At 46.1% G+C, this 18,946-nt stretch overlaps 1 protein-coding gene across 2 annotated transcripts in view; it reads right to left on the bottom strand.

The window, feature by feature from the left end:
* The window catches only part of scaper (S-phase cyclin A-associated protein in the ER), a 347,711-nt gene that overhangs the window by 234,846 nt on the left and 93,919 nt on the right, over window positions 1-18,946 (bottom strand). For both annotated transcript variants that reach the window (XM_038784220.1, XM_038784221.1), the window contains 6 exons: window positions 11,135-11,308; window positions 8,489-8,579; window positions 3,881-3,998; window positions 3,594-3,705; window positions 2,153-2,293; window positions 562-717 (listed from right to left, as the gene is read on the bottom strand). In XM_038784220.1, coding sequence (XP_038640148.1) covers window positions 562-717; window positions 2,153-2,293; window positions 3,594-3,705; window positions 3,881-3,998; window positions 8,489-8,579; window positions 11,135-11,308 — 792 coding nt within the window. The remainder of the gene's footprint in view (window positions 1-561; window positions 718-2,152; window positions 2,294-3,593; window positions 3,706-3,880; window positions 3,999-8,488; window positions 8,580-11,134; window positions 11,309-18,946) is intronic.

Below are 18,946 nucleotides of genomic sequence, written 5' to 3'. Positions count from 1 at the left end.
TTTTTTCCAATTAAGGGGACAATTTAGCACGGCCAATCTACCTACTACAATCTACCTCTGCACATTTTTGGGTTGTGGGGCGAAACCCACGCAGACACGCGGAGAATGTGCAAACTCCACACGGACAGTGACCCAGAGCCGGGATCGAACCTGGGACCTCAGCGCCGTGAGGCAGCTGTGCTAACTACTAGGCCACCGTGCTACCTCAGTGGTTTAACTTAATGTCAACGCTTATGTAAAGAAGCAATCAAGAACTGTCTTGATTCCAGAGCAAATCTGTTTCTGGAGAAAGTGCCAAGGGAAAGTAAATCACGGGCATTACAGTTGTAGAGCAAATGTAGTCTATTAAATTATTTGTTATGTTTATTTCAATTTATACTCCTAGCAAGTACAAAAATCCATTAGCAAGGTATTTATCCAGAATGTACCTACTCCTAAAAGAATGACTCTTCTCGCTAAGGCAAAGCATTGGCCTGTGTTTAAAATGCAGCAACCTTCTTTGGCTGGCCAGGTCTTTGAAGCAGACCCGATATACATTTTTTTTGCCTGTATGTTTCTAACCTGCACAGCCTCGTCCCGTGCTTGCTTCTCCTCTTGCCGACGATGTCGTTCTTCTTGCAGTTCATTCAGCCGCTGTTCATACTCTTTCAGTTTCGCAAGAACATCATGGCGCTTGTTTTGAGCTTCCAAGGTATTGATGAAAGCAATTTCGTTAACCTGAAGCAATAGGAAAAGATAAATATATTTCCATTTCCATCACTATGGGTGGCATTTCTAAATTAGATTGTTAAACAATTGATTTAGTCCCCAAAAAGCCCATGGGCAGAGGTAAACTGTATGTACCAGTAAACCTCAGGCTCACTTCCTTGTGCAGTTAGCTGATCTCAGTTGGGCAGAAACTTGGGAACTGTATTTAACATAGCCTTAAGCCGAAGAAGAAAAATCAAATCACTAAAGGATTCCACTTTTGGATCACTGGCCAGTGACCTCCTGCACATGAGGACATGAGGTTAAGGACATGCTTGGGCTCAACTGAGAGGCTGACCACAGTCGCAATACCACTAGGACGCACTGCCATGAATCATGTATTAAGGCAGCCCATTTCTGTGAGGTAGCGGATGGAACAAGACGCCAAAAATAATAAGGTCCTTCAGGAAAAGAGGTGAGAACGGTGTGGTGGCACAGTGGGTTATCACTGCTGCCTCACAGCGCCTGGGACATTGGTTCGGTTCTAGCCTTGAGTGACTGTGTGGAGCACGCACGTTCTCCCGTGTCTGCGTGGGTTTCCTCCGGGTGCTCTGGTTTCCTCCCACAGTCCAAAGATGGGCAGGTTAGATGGATTGGCCATGATCAATGCGCAGGTTATGGTGATAGGGTGGGGGAATGGGCCTGGATAATGTGCTCTTTCAGTGGGTCAGTGCAGACTCAATGGGTCAAATGGCTTCCTTCTGCACTATAGGGATTCTATGGAAAAGAAAAAACATATAAAAAGCCTAGCTCATATAACTGGTTAAAGTTCAAAACTTTATAATGTTTCTCTTTTACTCCAAGTTCTGACATAGATCCAACACACCTCAGGGTTTTGATGGCAATTAAAAATCACATGAGTTTTCTTCTCACAGTTTTATCATGCTACCTGAAGCCCACGATGCAATATATTGCGTGCTCGAGTTATCAATATGTAAATAATTTTGGGGTGCTGCCTTGAAACTCCCTTACCTGCACCTATTTATCGGTCCAGTCAGTCAACGTTTCTACAATATGTCATTTCATGCTCGTCATTCTGAAGCACCTCATTTATTTTGTTAAACGTATCGTACAAACGTGTGTTGATGTTGTTATCAAAGCAAAACTGTTTTCAACTAACTTTGGGTTTATATGCAACAGTGTAATCAGAAAATCAATAATCCAACCCGATGTTCCCCTCTCCACAGGCATGGTCAGCATGTTAATGGCTGCCAGTGGTGCTCGGACAATTCAGGCTCAATCCCAGAAGAATCACGATTAACATTCTCAAACTCTGTCCAAACCACATCAGAATCATGAAGCTGTAACTTTAGCATCTCTCCCTTTCCCTAAGCAGTTGTTCTAAGACCATTGTATACAAAGATTCAAGTGCCACATAGCTAGTATCTTGAGAATGGTTCCAGACCTTAGCTTCTTCCTCCTGTGCCTTTTTCACTATTGCTTGCAGTTGCAACTCCCGTTTTAACTCTGCATGGAGCAGCTTTTCCTCCATCATCTTCCTCCTCTGCTCCAGAAGCTCCTCCTTCCATTTCCGCACTTCCTTCTCCTAAAGACATTCAGGATTCAAGTCAGGCTATTTTCAATGTCAACACTATTCCAAAACATTTCTCACTTGAATAATGACCATCAGCAAAATCTAGAGTCACAACCTTCTTTGTTTCAGACAGCTCAAGCCCCAACCGAGTTTAAGGAGGGGGGACTTTCTTTCCCATTTTGTGTGTATGTGTGTGGGGGGGGGGGCAGGATTATTGGCGCGGGAGCAGGAAATCTGACAGGAATCCCAAAATGCAGTTCACACCAGCAGGACTTTGTGTCCTGATTGTTCTCCCCCGCCCCAGTGAGGGGACACCGAATCTACCAGGACATGCAGCTAGTGAGGAGAACCCACCACAGGAGTTCAGGTGAGTGCACGGCTCGGTTCTCCTCACTAGCTGCATGTCCTGGTAGATTTGGTGGCCCCTCACTGGGGCGGGGGAGAGCAATCAGTACACAAAGTCCTGCTGGCACAGGCTCTGCCCTCATGTGTGAGTTTGAGCGGTTCTATTTTTCTTAAAAAATGTTGTATCAGGACACCCTTTAAAAATGGCACCCAGTCTTTGAGAACCTAAGTTGCTGGCAGGACAGTGGAAATTTCTTCCCCCCCCCCCCCCCCCGCCATGTAAATAAAGCCTAAATATGGTGTCTGTGGATCAGCTATAAGATGCAAGCTTCAGCAGCAACAATGGAAAGGGGAGTGCTCAATGTTTGAATTTACATATTCAGTCAGACTTACTTATTTCTTATATTAATTGGCAAGTTGAAATGCAACTTGCTTTAACAGGTAACCTGGCAGAGACACATTACTAGAAAAATGTTTTTAAACATTCAGCCAACTTTGCTCAAAATACTGAAAGATATCCATGGCACACTGGAACCAATCACACCTATTGTCAACATTAGGCATTTCTAGGCCAAGCATATTACTTGCATCCACAGAAAGCTCCTTTTATTCTGCCCAAACAATATGTCTCAGTCTCAATCCCAGAAGACCACTCCTGTAGCACTGGTAAGACATTTTAAAAAAACTTTCTATGGCCTTTTAGACTGCAATTACCTAATCAAAGTTAATTAACAGCAGTTTGGTTCTGTACTTTACGTCCAGCTGAGAACTGGATTGAGAGTTGTCAAATTCATCATATGGGATCTCCCTACTATCAGCAGGGAAAGGAAGCAGCCCATGACTCTGAGCTGTATTTACCCCACGCCCCATGGGCAACGGGTTAGTATCTAATTCACTGTGCCATCCATTTCCTCCCAGCTCTCCGCTTTTAACTCTTGCTGTCCTCAGCTGACTTTTCCCTACTTACTCGCTCCAACAATTTCTGTAGTTTCAGCGTTTGCTCCTCTCGTAGCTTTTCGCGAAGTTGTTGGGCTTTTAGCTGCTTTTCCTCATGTTTCTTTTTTGACTCTGCAATTGTCCTGTCGGCAGGAAATTTGAAACACTAATTCATTACCGTAGAAACCAAATGCTTTGGCAAACAAAAAGGTCAAAATGCAGTACATTGGTTTACTCTGCAGATAACAACATGCAATGTAAAATGATAGCCAATTAAGAGTACACTGAGCAACAGATTAAAATAATAATTTTAGTCACATTTTCCTGGATGGTGAGGAAAGTTTCTCGTGCATCTGGATAGCATGCCCGGGTGGCCGTGCTGGCTCTTCCTCTACAATATCTCCCCATGAGGTGCTCTGTCGCCAAGGTTCGCGTGCTAGAGAATAAAATTATACATTAAGAAATTAAATCCTAATGCAGGCCATTAAACCATTGCAAAGTTGTTTCGGGCGACTTGAAATATTAGAACCATAGAATTCTTACAGTGCAGGAGGCCATTCAGCTCATCGAGTCTGCATCGGCCCTCTGAAAGAACACCCTATCCAGGCCCAATCCCCCGTCCTATCCCCACAATCCCACCTAACCTAACCTAACAGTTTGCTCACATGAACACAAATCCAAGGTTGGCTAGGTGAGCATTTATCAAGCAGGGATTTAAATAAAATAAAATAAATAACCTTTCTTGTCACAAGTAGGCTTACATTAACATTACAATGAAGTTACTGTGAAAAGCTCCTAGTCGCCACATTCCGGCACCTGTTCGGGTATACAAAGGGAGAATTCAGAATTCTGAGCTGGTAGGGAATTGAACCTGCGCTGCTGGCCTTGTTCTGCATCACAAACAACTGTTTAGCCCACTGAGCCAAACCAGGATTTATTCAACACATTGAAAAATTAGACTGTGCTATTACTACCCATCAAACAATCCAGTAAAAACAAATTAACCAAGAAATATGGAGTGTTGATGGCCATGTTCAGAAATCCCAACTTAATTTAGTCTGGAGCTTATAATTTGGAAACTCCAATTCCCAATAAAACTTGTGCCTCCTATTACAATCTCGGACCAGGGGCAGCACAGCGGCGCAGTGGTTAGCACTGCTGCCTCATGGCGCCGAGGACCCGGGTTCGATCCTGGCCCCGGGCCATTGTCTGTGTGGAGTTTGCACCTTCTCCCCATGCCTGCGTGGGGTCTCACCCCCACAACCCAAAGATGTGCAGGGTAGGCGAACTGGCCACGCTAAATTGCCCCTTAATTGGAAAAAAAAATTGGGCACTTTAAATTTTTTTTTTTTTTAAATACAATCTCTGGAAAACCAGATCCCAACAATTGCTAGGATACCGGACAAGACTGTGAGGGAAGGATACTTCGCTCCAATAGTGATTCCACACGCAAATAAGTGTATGGCGTATTAAAACAAACTATTAATAACATGGTATAAAACTCACTTAAACATCGTACAAGAAAATAGCTTACAATTACCAGGAAACAATGCTCAACAATACCATAGGGCAGCACGGTAGCATAGTAGTTAGCACAATTTCTTCACAGCTCCAGGGTCCCAAGTTAGATTCCCAGCTTGGGGCACTGTCTGTGCAAGTCTGCACGATCTCCCCGTGTCTGCGTGGGTTTCCTCCGGGTGCTTCGGTTTTCTCCCACAGTCCAAAGATGTGCAGGTTAGGTGGATTGGCCATGCTAAATTGCCCTTAGTGTTGGGTGCGGTTTTTGGGTTATGGGGATACAGTGGAGGTGTGGGCTTAGGTAGGGTGCTCTGTCAAAGAACCGTTGCAGACTCGATGGGCCGAATGGCCTCCTTCTGCACTGTAAATACTATGATTCCATGAATAAATGAAAATACTTTAAACTCCTAATACTTTGCTATAAAATCCTTGATAATGGACTACAGCAACTTCCCCACTACTGACGCTAAGCTCACTGATCTACAATTCCGTCTTCTCTCCACCTCCTCTTCGAACAGCGGGGTTACATTCGCCATCCTCCAATCTGTAGCAACCACCCCAGATTCCAAAGGTCATTGGAAAATGACCATCAATGGACCCACCACTTCTAGAGCGACCTCCCCAAACACTCTGGGATGAAGACCACCAGGCCTCGGAGATTCACCCACCCTCAATCCCACCACTTATCCACTAATACTAATCCTTTACTAATTCGTTCCTCATGTCCTGGCCAAAATTTGTCCCTTGACCAACATCACTGAAAACACTTTATGTGGTCATTATCACATTGCTGCCTGTGGGAGCTTGATGTGCACAAGATGGCTGCCGTGTTTCTTGAGATCAGAGGTCATGAAAGACACTATATCAATTCAAGTCTTCCCTTTTTCACCTCTCCACCCTTCCTTCAAAGGCCTCATCGAAACTTCATGTCTGGTTCCCCAAGACACCCTCAACCAACCCATCAACCCTTCATTATTGCTGGCGAGAGAGAAATGTTGTTGAAGCTTTTCGTCTCACTCTCCCAGATGTCTATCATCACGTGGACATCTAGGAGAGTGAGCAAAGAAGTTGCAGATAGAATACATTCTGGAGAAGTATGTGGTTATGCACTTTAGTAGGAAGAAGTGGCATAGACTATTTTCTAAATGGGAAAAGGCTTCAGAAATCAGATGCACAAAGGGACTTAGGAGTCCCAGTTCAAGACATCTTAAGGTTAACATGCAACTTCAGTTGGCAGATTGGAAGGCACATGCAATGTTAGCATTCATGTCGCAAGGGCTAGAATACCAGAGCAGGGATGTAATGTTGAGGCTGTATAAAACTCTGGTCAGACTGCATTTGGAGTATTGTAAGCTTAAGGAAGGATTTGCTGGCCTTGGAGAGGATCCAGAGGTTCACAAGAATGATCCCTGGAATGAAGAGCTTGTCTTATGATGATTGAAGATTCTGGGTCTATGCACAATGGCGTTTTGAAGGGGGGGGGGGGGTGAGGAATCTCATTGAATCTTACAAGATACTGAAGCCTAGATAGAGCGAAAAGGGACTGTTTAGCACAACGCTAAATTGCTGGCTTTGAAAGCAGACCAAGCAGGCCAGCAACACGGTTCAATTCCCATAACAGCCTCCCCGAACAGGCGCCGGAATGTGGCGACTAGGGGCTTTTCACAGTAACTTCATTTGAAGCCTACTCATGACAATAAGCGATTTTCATTTCATTTTCATGTGGATAGGGTGTTTCCACCAGTAGGAGAAACTACAACCCGAGGGCACAGCCTCAGATTGAGGGGCGAACCTTTGAAACTGAGATGAGGAGGAATTTCTTCAACCAGATGGTGTTGAATCTGTGGAACTCATTGCCGCAGAAGGTTGTGGAGGCCAAATCGCTGAGTGTCTTAAAGACAGGATAGATAAGTTCATGATTAATAAGGGGAAGGGGGTTTTGGGGAGGAGGCAGGAGAATGGGAATGAGAAATATATACGCCATGATTGAATGGCGGAGCAGACGTGATGGACTGAATGGCCTAATTCTGCTCCAATGTCTTCTGGTCTTATGGCCGGATTAAATTATGATCTTACTTTAACAATATTTTAATTGCACCTCTGTAGCCCCAAAATCTAGCTGCTTTTCAAACCAGGATTTTTTAAAAACATTACTGCAGCAGTCTGATGCACATCCTAACCCAGGTTTTTAACCATTACTGCACCAGCTACATAGAATACAATATAGATGTCTGAAATTCCGACATTCATCTCACTCCCACACATGTGCTAACCTTTTCACATTTTTCAGGTCCAGGAGGGTACGGTGCACTTGTGCATAGTTAAAAAAGAGAACTGCACAAAATCTGGTTCATGTGACTGGGTTCAGAGCACCATGAGTAGCAAATATCCCAGGTGCGGGACAAGAGATGGGGACAGGGAGAAGGCCCCAAGAAGTGTCCTAGACGTAAAGATAAAAGGCAAGGAACCGGAATGGGATCCCAGTTAAGTTAAAAGGAGCAGAGAAAGAAGCTCCAGATCAAACAAAGAGCATTCAAGAATCAGATTTTAATTTAATGGATTCGAGAGAAGCCCTGAATATCCCGAAAAGCAGCTGAAGGTTGGTGACTCTTTGTTATGGCCGTTGGGGCAAAGGTACCCTTTTGGAGCAGTGGTGGTCTGCTTGGGGACGCCAAATTGAGCTTGTAAAGCGATGTTTAAATGCACTCAGAAATCCAGAAAACAGGTATCTTGGAAGGCGAGATCAAAAACCTGCGAAGTGAGCCATTGTTTAAACTGCCTGAGTAGGATCAACTTTTGGCGAGATTTCCAAGACAAGATCTTCAAACGATGACATTGGAAACCCCTAGTAAGAAAGACAACGTTTTAGCAAGATTTGTTGGCTCACACTGTGACAAATGGCTAGGTGGGTTGAGAAACCCATGGAATCTGGTTTGGTCACATGTGTCATTTATTGTGTACTGTGGTATGTTCAACCACAGTGCACCTGTTAATTCACACGTGCCTCATACGTGTCCTGAATGTTCGAGAACAAGATAGAAACTGTAAATTGTTTATCTTTCTAAACTTGTATTGTGTTGTTTATTTTTGTTTGTTCCATACCCATGGAGTCGCGTGGCTTTATTTACTTAGTTAATATCTTGAATCTTAAACTTTGTCTACCTGAAACAAAATGTTACTGCTTCTTAACTGGATCTCCCCCGATACCCGGGATTCGGCCTAAGGATCATAACAGCCATTAAGATTGAAATTGCAACTCTTTTATACTAAAGCCTTGGTCTTGAAAGAAAATGTTACGTCAAACTTTCATTGTATTTATTTACAGATTGTCTATGTTGCAACAAAACAGCAACATATAATGAACGACCTATATATCAGTTGAATATATATTCGTTACAATGCACATACCTTCATAGTCAGCTAGAACATCATTCCAGTCGAGATTTTGGGATTGTGAGGAAACACCATAGAGAGACAAGCTGCCGCTGCCCATGCTGGCCTACACAATAAAAGAATATCACTTTAATACATTAAACTACAGTGGCAACTACGGTTACACCATTTTATTACAAAATGACTGCAACCTGCCAGCACAGGTAAGAAGACATGCTCAACACAAAGATCTGAGCAGCAGGGTGTTTACCTTCAGAAAATGCTGATTATCCTTCCGAGTTTGCGAACCACATATTTTATGAACATTTCCCTATTTATCCATATATCAGAAGGTTCTTAAAACCAGAAGCAGACAGAGGGTGCATCTTTTTAATTAGTGTTTGTTTCATGCAAGTAAAACTCATCACAATATTAACATCATCAGTTCTACTGAAAGCTCTCGAGGTAAACTGGGGTTGCTTTTTTCCCTCCTTTAAAATAGAAAAGTTTTAATTCCAAGGCTTGAGCTTTGGAAATCAGAAAATTATTTCCTGCTGCAATCTCAAATAGAAAATGGAATGACTGTGGTTAAGACAAATAGTGTTGGTGCAAAACTCTCCAAGAGTCCAGACATAGAGATTTTAAAATGTTGAATTTGGACTTCCTGCTCATAGTATGATTGATCAATGCCATGACCTAACCCATACTTCCAATTTATCTTTGTGGGAATTGGTGAACAATATTCTCCAAATGCCCCAATAGGTTTTTGGAAGCCAATGGATCTAGTACTCCAACTAACTGCTCACAATAAACTCAAGTCTATCAGAACATTGACAGCCAAGAATGACCTGTTTTTTCACAAGCTTCTTCTATTAAATTAAAATACCTGCAAGATAAATGTATCTCCCACTTTTCCTACTATTTAACCATGATTTTGGTGCCACTGGGTTGAAGTACAACCACTGTTACTTTCAGCTGGTTTTGTTTTCACACCATCATTTTACTGATCCAGCCTTTCGAGCTCAATTATGACTCATCAGATCTTTTTAAAGCTCCATTATTTTGGATTCTCCTTCGCCTACCATTTTCCTCGACGCTTTTTAAAGTATTCAAGGCCTTTCCACAGACATTTATTTAATCTCTGTACTCCTAAACCAACACGCAAGCACTCCAGGGCCTTGTGCGCTGTTCAAATTCAGCATTCATGCATCCACTAAGCAGATAATTCCTTGGCAATACTCACAAAGCCTGCAGTGTAACCACTTTTCAGTGCACTACATGGAGACCTCCATCAAGTGCCAGAACAAAGGAGACTCCAAGATGGATAATGGAAACTGGCAAGATAATCACCAACTCACAAGGCACAGGTTCACACATATGGTACAGCAATATGGTAGGCATGGGAATGACGATTAGTATAATGACAATAACAGAAGAAACATTATGCAATTTTGTTCAACAAAAAATAAGTAATACAAATTTGGCAGACTGTGCAATGCATCATGCAAGGCTTTTTACCTGCAAATATACTCATTTGTAGATTTCATGTTTTGACCAACGTATGAACGTACAGGAGCAGGAGTAGGCTACTTGGCCCCTCGAGCCTGCTCCACCATTTATTAAGAACATGGCTGATCTGATTTTAACCTCAGCTTAACGTTCCTGCCTCCCGCAGACAACCTTTCTGCCTTAAAGATAATCAAGGACTCTGCCTCAACCATCTTTGGAGGAAATGTATTCCAAAGAGTCGCAACCTTCAAAGAAAAGGTTTCCCCTCACCTCTGACCTAAATGGGTGACCTCTTATTTTGAAACAGTGACCCCGAGATCCAGATTCTCCCACTAGAGGAAACATCAGCCATGTCAAGGCCCTTTGGGATCCTATATGTTCCAATCAAGAGGGAGAATAAAACCGCTTCTATATCCTGTTTTCTTAAACTTAGGTCATCCCTCTCTACTGTGCTAATAATCACCTCTAATTAACCGAACAATCCCTCTATTTTTTCCTAACTTTCTCTCCTTCCTAAAAGTCATATACCCTTCAATATCCAGGTCCCAATCTATGCCATCCTGCAGCCATGTCTCTGTAATGATTAGGTTGTACTGACTTATTTCTATTGCAATATCACTTCATGTTTTGTTTTGAATGCTGCATGCACTACAGAACCTTAATTTTGTTCTTTTATTATTTTTACAACCTCTAGACTTATCTGTTGACTCTCAGTCTTGTACTCTCTGTCTCTTCATATCACGGTCTGTTTATCATTTCCCACATTAATACCTTCCTCTCTTACCTCGTTTCTACTCTTTATATGCCACATTGGATTCCCTTCCTCCATTTAGTTTAAAACCCTTTCTCCTTCCCTAGTTATGTGTTTCACAATAACACTTGTCTCAGCATAATCCAGGTGCAGACCATCCCAACGTACAGCCCCCACTTCCCCAGTCCAGGTGCCAGTACTCCAAGAACCGGTACCTACTTCTCCCACACCGGTCTTTCAGGTCATACAATCACGGAAATCCAAGCTAACGTAAGAGCATACATTTAGGTGAGGGCTACCAACATATGTGGAACTGTACCTACGGACCTTCATGGAAGAGAAAAGGTAAGCTAAAAATTGTATTATTACATTGAATTGCAACCAACAACAACGCAACTGCAGGAGTTGCAAACCGTACTCACCGAGAACTCGCTTTCTGTGTCAGCCTCTAGGTTTATGTCATTGTTTTCCTCAGCCTGTATTTCTCTTGTTAATTGCTCTTCCTCCGCGATGGCATTAGCAATCGCTTCTTCATTCTCCTTTTCCAGACGATTCGCCAGTTCCTCTCCTTTAGCAAGAACTGCTGCCATAGATTGCTGAAGGGGAACAGTTTGCAGCAGGTTTGCATAATGATAAAATAAATACAAGGGCACCACCACAGAGAGGAAGTTGGTTCTAAACACAACGCTTCTGTACTCGCATATTACTCTTCTGTACTTGTATATTACTGTTACAAGTAGGTACAGTAACAAAATCTATTACAATGAAAGTGCAAGCCTGTTCGATAATTAAATCCACTACATGGCACAGATACACTGCAGTAATCTAACTCTGGCTGTTCATTCAGAATTAATCCCAAAAGAGAAAACTGTACACCATGTGCTCCCTAAACAGAGCACCAAGGGCGGGATTCTCCCATCCCGCGGCAGAGTGTCCACGCCGTCGTAAACGCCGTTACGACGGCGTGAACGGGCCGCAGCCAGGAGCAATTTTCGCCCCTATAGGCGGCCCGCACAGTGCTGGAGCGGTTTGTGCTGCTCCAGCTGCCGATCCCGGCGCGAACTGTGCGCCGTGGGATCCGCGCATGCGCAGTGGCGCCGGGCCCAAGGCGGACATGCACAGTGGCCTCCTTCAACACGCTGGCCCCGACGCAACATGGCGCAGGGCTACAGGGGCTGGCACGTAGGAAAGGAGACCCCCTGTCAGAGAGGCCGGCCCGTCGATCGGTGGGAACCAATCGCGGGCCAGGCCACATCGGAGGCAGCCCCCCCCCCCCCACAGGCCGCCACCCCCCCACAGGCCGCCACCCAACTCTTCAACGCTGAGGTCCCGCTGGCTTAGAGCAGGTGAGAACGGCGCCGGTGGGACTCGGGTTTTTTCTTATGGCCGCTCGGCCCATCCGGGCCGGAGAATCGCCGGGGGTTGGGCCGCGTAGACCAGCCCGCGGCCGGGGCCACGCCAATGGCGCCGCTCTACGGGGAATCGCATGCCGCCGTGGCCCGGTCGCGATGATTCTCCAGCCCGGCCCAGGGCTGGGAGAATCCCGCCCCAAATCTTAACGCCCAAAGACAGGCATCATTCAAATTCTGATTCGCTACTTTTTAATTCTATCCATATTTCTCAAGAGTAGTTGTGCTCAACACTGATGGAGCACTTCTGGCATCCAATATCATGAATTCCAAGGTAGGTACAGTGTGAAGAGTCTAAGTACAGCTCCCACTCTTTCCCTTTACTCATTCCCCAAAAAATGCCTGACCATATTGGGAATCATATCCAAAACTACCTCAGCTACGCTGACTTCACATAGATCTACCTAGTGATAATCTGGCAGTGCGCAACATTATAGGCACAATGGTCCATATGATCAACATCGCGGCATGTACGATTAATCATTTATAAAGACATACAGCCCTCCTCATTTTGGTAGATGAAGTTGTGTTAAGTATAATAACGTTAAGGTTAAGTTATTCTGAGTTTTCTTCGTACAAAACTCAAAACAGTACAATAGTGCCCGAGTTGCATAACTCAGCACATATTGCATGAATGTCTAAAGACCTGCACCGACGTTCCAAAGTTTGACACGCAGAAAAGCTAGCACTGAGCAAATGATGTGGCATTAATCAATGACCCTGCCTTATGTTGACAGGTTATCAGGTATAAAATGAAAGCTCAAACTCCAACACATTGCAAGCACTCGACTCCTCACGAGGGAAGTGAATCTTTAAAGACAGATGCAGAAAGAACAAACAGGTTCCAAAATAAATATAGGGGAGATTAAGGGGAGTACGTGTGACTTATGGAGAAGGGTGAGAAATGTACAAAACTACCAGAAAAATGGTCGCTGTGTTCCTGAAATCAACACAGTCTAATCCAAATTTCATGTGATAAATCACATTTCCCCACCCCCCTTTAAAAATTGAGCATGAAGCAATTTCATAATCTCAATAAATCAATAGAAATGTCCTTCTTGTGCTTTTCTTACATTCGAGGGGGCCACCTTTTCCTATTAGACACACATTTGAAACATTCCAGCCCAGTGACACAATTGGATTCATGATAGATTATAATATTCAACCCAAAAATGAGGGAAAAGATTTAATTTGTCCCAGCGTAACTGGACATTAATAATTATACTGTGTGCTTAATCCACAGGACTTTATTTTGTATAATTTTCTTCCTTTTGATTCTGTAAAGTTACTTCACACAAATCAATCAAAAGTTGCCAAATCCAGTTCTGCATCAGGGGGCTGGAATGTTTCCGTGGTATAGTTCCACAGGCACCTGCAGCTCTACATGAACTGATCCAAGTAGCTTTCTCTCAGACACAGCGCACAAGAGTGGCGAGGGCATCACAGCCCAGCTTGATCCCTCTTTTCACCCAATGCTCATACACAGGCATGTTCTGGGATCACTGGCTATAATCCAGCAGTGGGGTCCTGGCGAGTGTTTGCTGTCTCCGAGGCCAAATTGATCACCTTCGACCACTCCTCCGACTAAGTTAGCACAGAACAGGAATGACATGTGTGACTTATAGTCAGTGGCTTAGTCCAACAATTCGGGGTAGCTTTATCCATCATATCAAGAGAGAGTTGTTGCTAGATTTTTATTGTAACCAACGCAGAATTAGAATGTGACCCTGCAGTACTCTGTGACAAGTTTGGCCCAAACCTTTAAATTCTTACTTAGCAACTGTAAAATTGATCAATGCCACAGAAATAAAGAATACACAATGTAATGCTTTATTCATTTAGCAAATAATAATCCCCCTCTTTAAAAAAAATCTATTCTTATTTGATTTTTAACATTTAAAATCTACAACACAACAAAGTAAAACAACAAACTCAAAAATACCCAAACCACCCCCCCAATCCTTCAACACCACAGTAACACAATGCAAACGTCCCACATCCTCTCAATAGCTGACGGTAACCAGCTCTTTATAATATAAACAGACCCCAACTCTGTGGGCCCCCTCACCCATCCCCCTCAGAATGAACTCAACCTTCTCCAAGTACAGGAATTCCATCAAGTTCCCCAGCCCAGGGCGTCGAGACAGGCCTCCACCCCAACAGGACCCCGCCTGCGAGCCGAAGGCTAAAACATCTGCCCCCGCTCCCGTCTGCAGCTCCGGCAAGTCTGACACCCCAAATATGGCCCCAGGGGGCTGGGCTCCAAATCCATGTGCAGGATCACAGACATGGTGCTGAAAAAACGACCTCCAGAATTTCTCCAACTTCGGGCAGAACCAAAACATATGTACACGATTGGTCAGACCCCTCCCACATCATTCACAAATGTCCTCCACCCCCTCAAATCGCTTATTCTCAACTTCAGGCGCACTCGATGTACCACCTTCATCTGTATCAACCCCAGCCTCGCACGCGACATTGAGGCATTCATTCTCCGCAGCACCTCACACCACAACCTCTCCTCCAGCGCTACCCCCTGCTCCTCCTTCCACTTGGCCTTAATCCCCTAACAACACCATATCTGCCTAAAAAATCCTCCCGTAGATCGCCAAGATTTTTTTTAAAAAATTTATTTTCCAATTAAGGATCAATTTAGTGTGGCCAATCCACCTGTCCTGCACATCTTTTGGGCTGTGGGGTGAGCCCCACACAGATACAGGAGAATGTGCAACTCCACATGGGCAGTGACCCCGGGGCCACGATTGAACCCACGCCCTTGGCGTCTGAGGCAGCTGTGCTAATTATTGCGCCACTGTGCTGTCAAAATCTCCCATCAACTCCTCCAAACCCGCGAACTGCCCTTTTAGAAACAAGACCTTCATTTCCATCATCCCCCGCTCCTCCCATCTCCAAAACCTAGCATCCAGCCTCGCCGGCCTAAACCCATGATTCCCTCAGGTTGGCATCACCTTCGACCCCACCCCTCACTTAGGGTGCTGCCGAAATTGCCTCCACATCTTCCACATGGCCACTATCACCAGACTCCCCGAATACCTCCCTGGGGCGAACGGGAGTGGTGTCGTTGCCATCGGCCGCAATCCCAACTCTTTACAAGAGCCTACCTCCATCCTCACCCACAAAGCCTCCGGCTCCCTACTCCAGCTCCGCACCTTCTCCGAGTTCGCCACCCAATAATAATAATACATCAAGTTTGGAAGGGCCAGGTCCCTTAACTGCTGTCCTCTCTGAAGCACCGTCTTCCAAATCCTTGCTACCTTACCTGCCCAGACAAAACGACTAAAATCAACCTTCCACCTCCATAAAAAACATTTTCGGCAAAAAGACCAGTAGGCACTGAAACAAAAATAAAAACCGTGGCAAGGTATTCATCTTTATCGCCTGTACCCGGCCTGCCAATGAGAGTAGAAGGCTATCCCACCTCTGCAAATCCAGGTTCGTGAAATTCAACTTACAAATCCGGGCCTAGTCTCACCCCCAAAACAACCAAAGTGGGGAGTTGCCTTTCAAAACGGCAACTCTCCCCCACCCCCGACCAGCACCCACTCCCGGAGTAGACACCAAAATCATTCACTCTTTTCCAGATTCAGCTTATAACCTGAAAAGGCCCGGCATCTCCTGAGCAGCCTCACCACAGAACCCGGGGTGGAGATGTACAACAACAAATCATCGGCACACAAAGACACCCTATGCTCCACACCATCCCCTCACTAACCTCCTCCACTTATCTGAGCACTTCAGCACAATGGTCAACGGCTTTATCACCAGTGTAAACAGGGGGTGGGGGGGGGGCACACTCGCCTTCGGTTCCCTATATAACAATTTACCCAGCGACACAAACTTAGGGCCAATCCCAAACCTCTCTAACGTCGCAACCAAATAACTCCACTTGACGCGGTCAAATGTCTTCTCTGGGTCCAGCGCCACCACCACGTCCAACTCCCCCTCTTCTGTCGGAGAAAGCACCAAATTTAACAACTGCCATACATTCAAAACAACTGCCAACCCTTCACAAACCCCATCCGATCCTCCTCAATCACTTGCAGGAGGCACTCTTCCAACCTAAACGCCAACACCTTGGTAAGAATCTTGGCATCCACATTTGCAGATATTGGCCTACATGACCCGTACTCGACCGGGCCCTTAGCCTTTTTTAATAACAGTCAAATGGATGTCTCCGGGATCACCCCCTTAGCCAAAGCATCTTCAAACATCTCCACAAACCGTGTCTGCAATTCCTTTCTCCTCACCAAACGTTCCGGAGTTGGATCCTCCACAGACTTTCCATCCACTTCCAAGATTTCCTCCACCAGCCGCTGCCGCCCCTCTCTCGCCTCCTTGTCCACTGAGCCTTAAACAAGATGATCTCACCCCTTATCACAGACAGCGAAACTTCCCTGTACCTATTGAAACCCACATAGTTAATCACCTCTCCCACCTTTACACAAAAATTCTGGTCTGCAAGCAGCCCTACATCCAACCTCCATGCCGGCCTCTGTGCCGCGCCTTCTCCAGGACCATGGAGCATAGTCCAAAATAACAATCACCGAATATTCCGCTTTCCTCCCACCTACCAGCCTCCCCGACCACGACGATTTCCCCAAAATAAAGAAGTCAATCCTGGAGTACATATTATGCACCGGCGAAAAGAATGAATAGTCCCTATCCCGCGGATGCAGAAAACGCCACGGATCCGTTCCCCGCCCCCATCTCCTTCATTAACACGGCCAAAGAGCGTGGCTTAGACCTATCCTCCTTCAGATTGAGCACTGTATTCAAGTCCCCACCCAGAATTAACAGATGTGTATCCAAATACGTCATCCCAATTCGGGGCATACATGCTAACCAACACCACCAGCTATGCCTCCAAACCATCCGTTACCATAATGTACCTGCCGTCCTTTCCCGACCTGCCACCCCCGAGTTGCAGGACAAGATGGTGTCGAAATCAGGGGTGCAATTCTCCCAAAGGGAGACAAACAGCTTGCCCCCTATTCCCCCCCCCCCCGCCCCCCCCCCCGGGGGGGGCTAGGAGCGGCGGCGCATGAATTCCACGCGCCGGGCCTTGACGCTGGGTGCATGCGCGGTTGCAGTCTTCCCCTCCGCTGCCCCACAAGACATGGCGGCTTGATCTTGCGGGGCGGCGGAGGGAAAAGAGTGCGTCTTTTAGAGATGCCGGCCCGACGATCGGTGGGCACCGATCACGGGCCAGACATCTGCTGAGCACGCCATGGTGCTCGATCCTCCCTCTGCCCTCCACAGGCGCCACACTCTCCGGTTGCGCGCTGTTCACGCCGGCAGCGACCAGGTGTGTTTGGCGCTGGCGTGAACTGGTTGGGTTTGGCAGGCCGCTTGGCTCATCTCGGCCCATCTGTCGCAAAACGCGACACGCCATTTGGGGGGGGGGGGGGGGGGGGGGGGGGGGTGCCAGGGTGGCGTGCCGTGATTCGCCCGGCCCTCCCGCGATTCTCCCACCCGGCGTGGGGTGCGGAGAATGCGCCCCAGGGGTTGCCGAGGGTAGGGTGTCATGCATTTACAAGGAATTAATGGATTGGGAGGGTGCCCCAATAGGAGAAGTTAAATGGAAGTGGGATGGAGAGTTGGGGAAGGAGGTGGAGGCTAGGTTATGAGAGGAGGCTCTGAGGAGAGTGAATGCATCCTCTTTGTGTGCTAGGCTGAGCTTTATTCAATTACAAGTAGTTCATAGGGCACATATGACAGTGGCTAGGATAAGTATGCTCTTTGAGGGGGTGGAGGACAGGTATGGGCGGGGTGGCCCGCGAACCATGTCCACATGTTTTGGGCTTATCTGAAGCTGGAAGGATTCTGAAAGGATTTCGCAGACGTATGTCTGAGATACCGAAGGTGAAAGTTGCCCCGAGTCCAGAAGTGACGATTTTTGGAGTGTCGGAAGACCCAGGAGTCCATGTGGCGTGATTGTCCGACGTCTTGGCCTTTGCCTCTGGAGGGACCAATAGGGGGTAAAAATGGGGGAGCCAGGATGGGTGGAGGGGAACTGCAGGGAGGGTGGGGTTATTTACTGGTTACGAGATTTCCTGTTTGTTCTCTTTTTGGTTTTGGTTATTTCATGTATATTTATATAAATGCTCAGTAAAAATAATTTTTTTAAACTATAATGTGCCTGCCCCCCTAATCTGCTGCCACCTGCTCCATTCGAAACCTCACTTTCTTACCCCCAGTATCACTATCCCCACCCTCCAGAGACTCACCTGATCCTTCATATCCTTCACCCTCAAGCGGTTCTCCTGCAGCAGCACCACGTCAGCTCTCAAGCTCTTCAAATGCGGCTCTTCATTTTGATCACTTCTCCTGGCCCCGCCCAACAAGCGTGGCGGGACCTGACATTACCCCTAGTCACCGTCAGCTAGCTTCCCCCCCTCACTCCCAGAAACCCCCAGCCACTTCCTCTCAAAACCACTTCTGTCTGCATACTCCCCATACCCCCACCATTCACACCTCCTTGGCCCCATCAAAACCTGTCCACACAGGTACGGACAGCTGTGGCCCCTCCCCCCACCTTGCTCCCATTCACTAACCAACTTGCATTTGCTAGCAAGGTGGTCCCTGCCAGAGCCCCCTCTCCCCACATGCCCAATACCAAAAAAATAAAGGTCCCCCCACACCAAGTCCTTTCAGACAACGCAACATAATAAAACCCCAAACAAAGGGAAACATTTCCCAACATATTACCCCAATGCCCAAAAACCATCCGCTCCCAACCACAACATGAAGAAAAACAAAGCCCAAACTCAGTTCAGTCCCAGTTCTTCAGCCTTCATGAATGCC

The sequence above is a fragment of the Scyliorhinus canicula genome, chromosome 24 (genome assembly GCF_902713615.1).
Source record: "Scyliorhinus canicula chromosome 24, sScyCan1.1, whole genome shotgun sequence".
Lineage (NCBI taxonomy): Eukaryota > Metazoa > Chordata > Chondrichthyes > Carcharhiniformes > Scyliorhinidae > Scyliorhinus > Scyliorhinus canicula.
The sequence above is the reverse complement of the archived record's forward strand: the minus strand, read 5'-3'. Positions and strand labels throughout refer to the sequence as shown.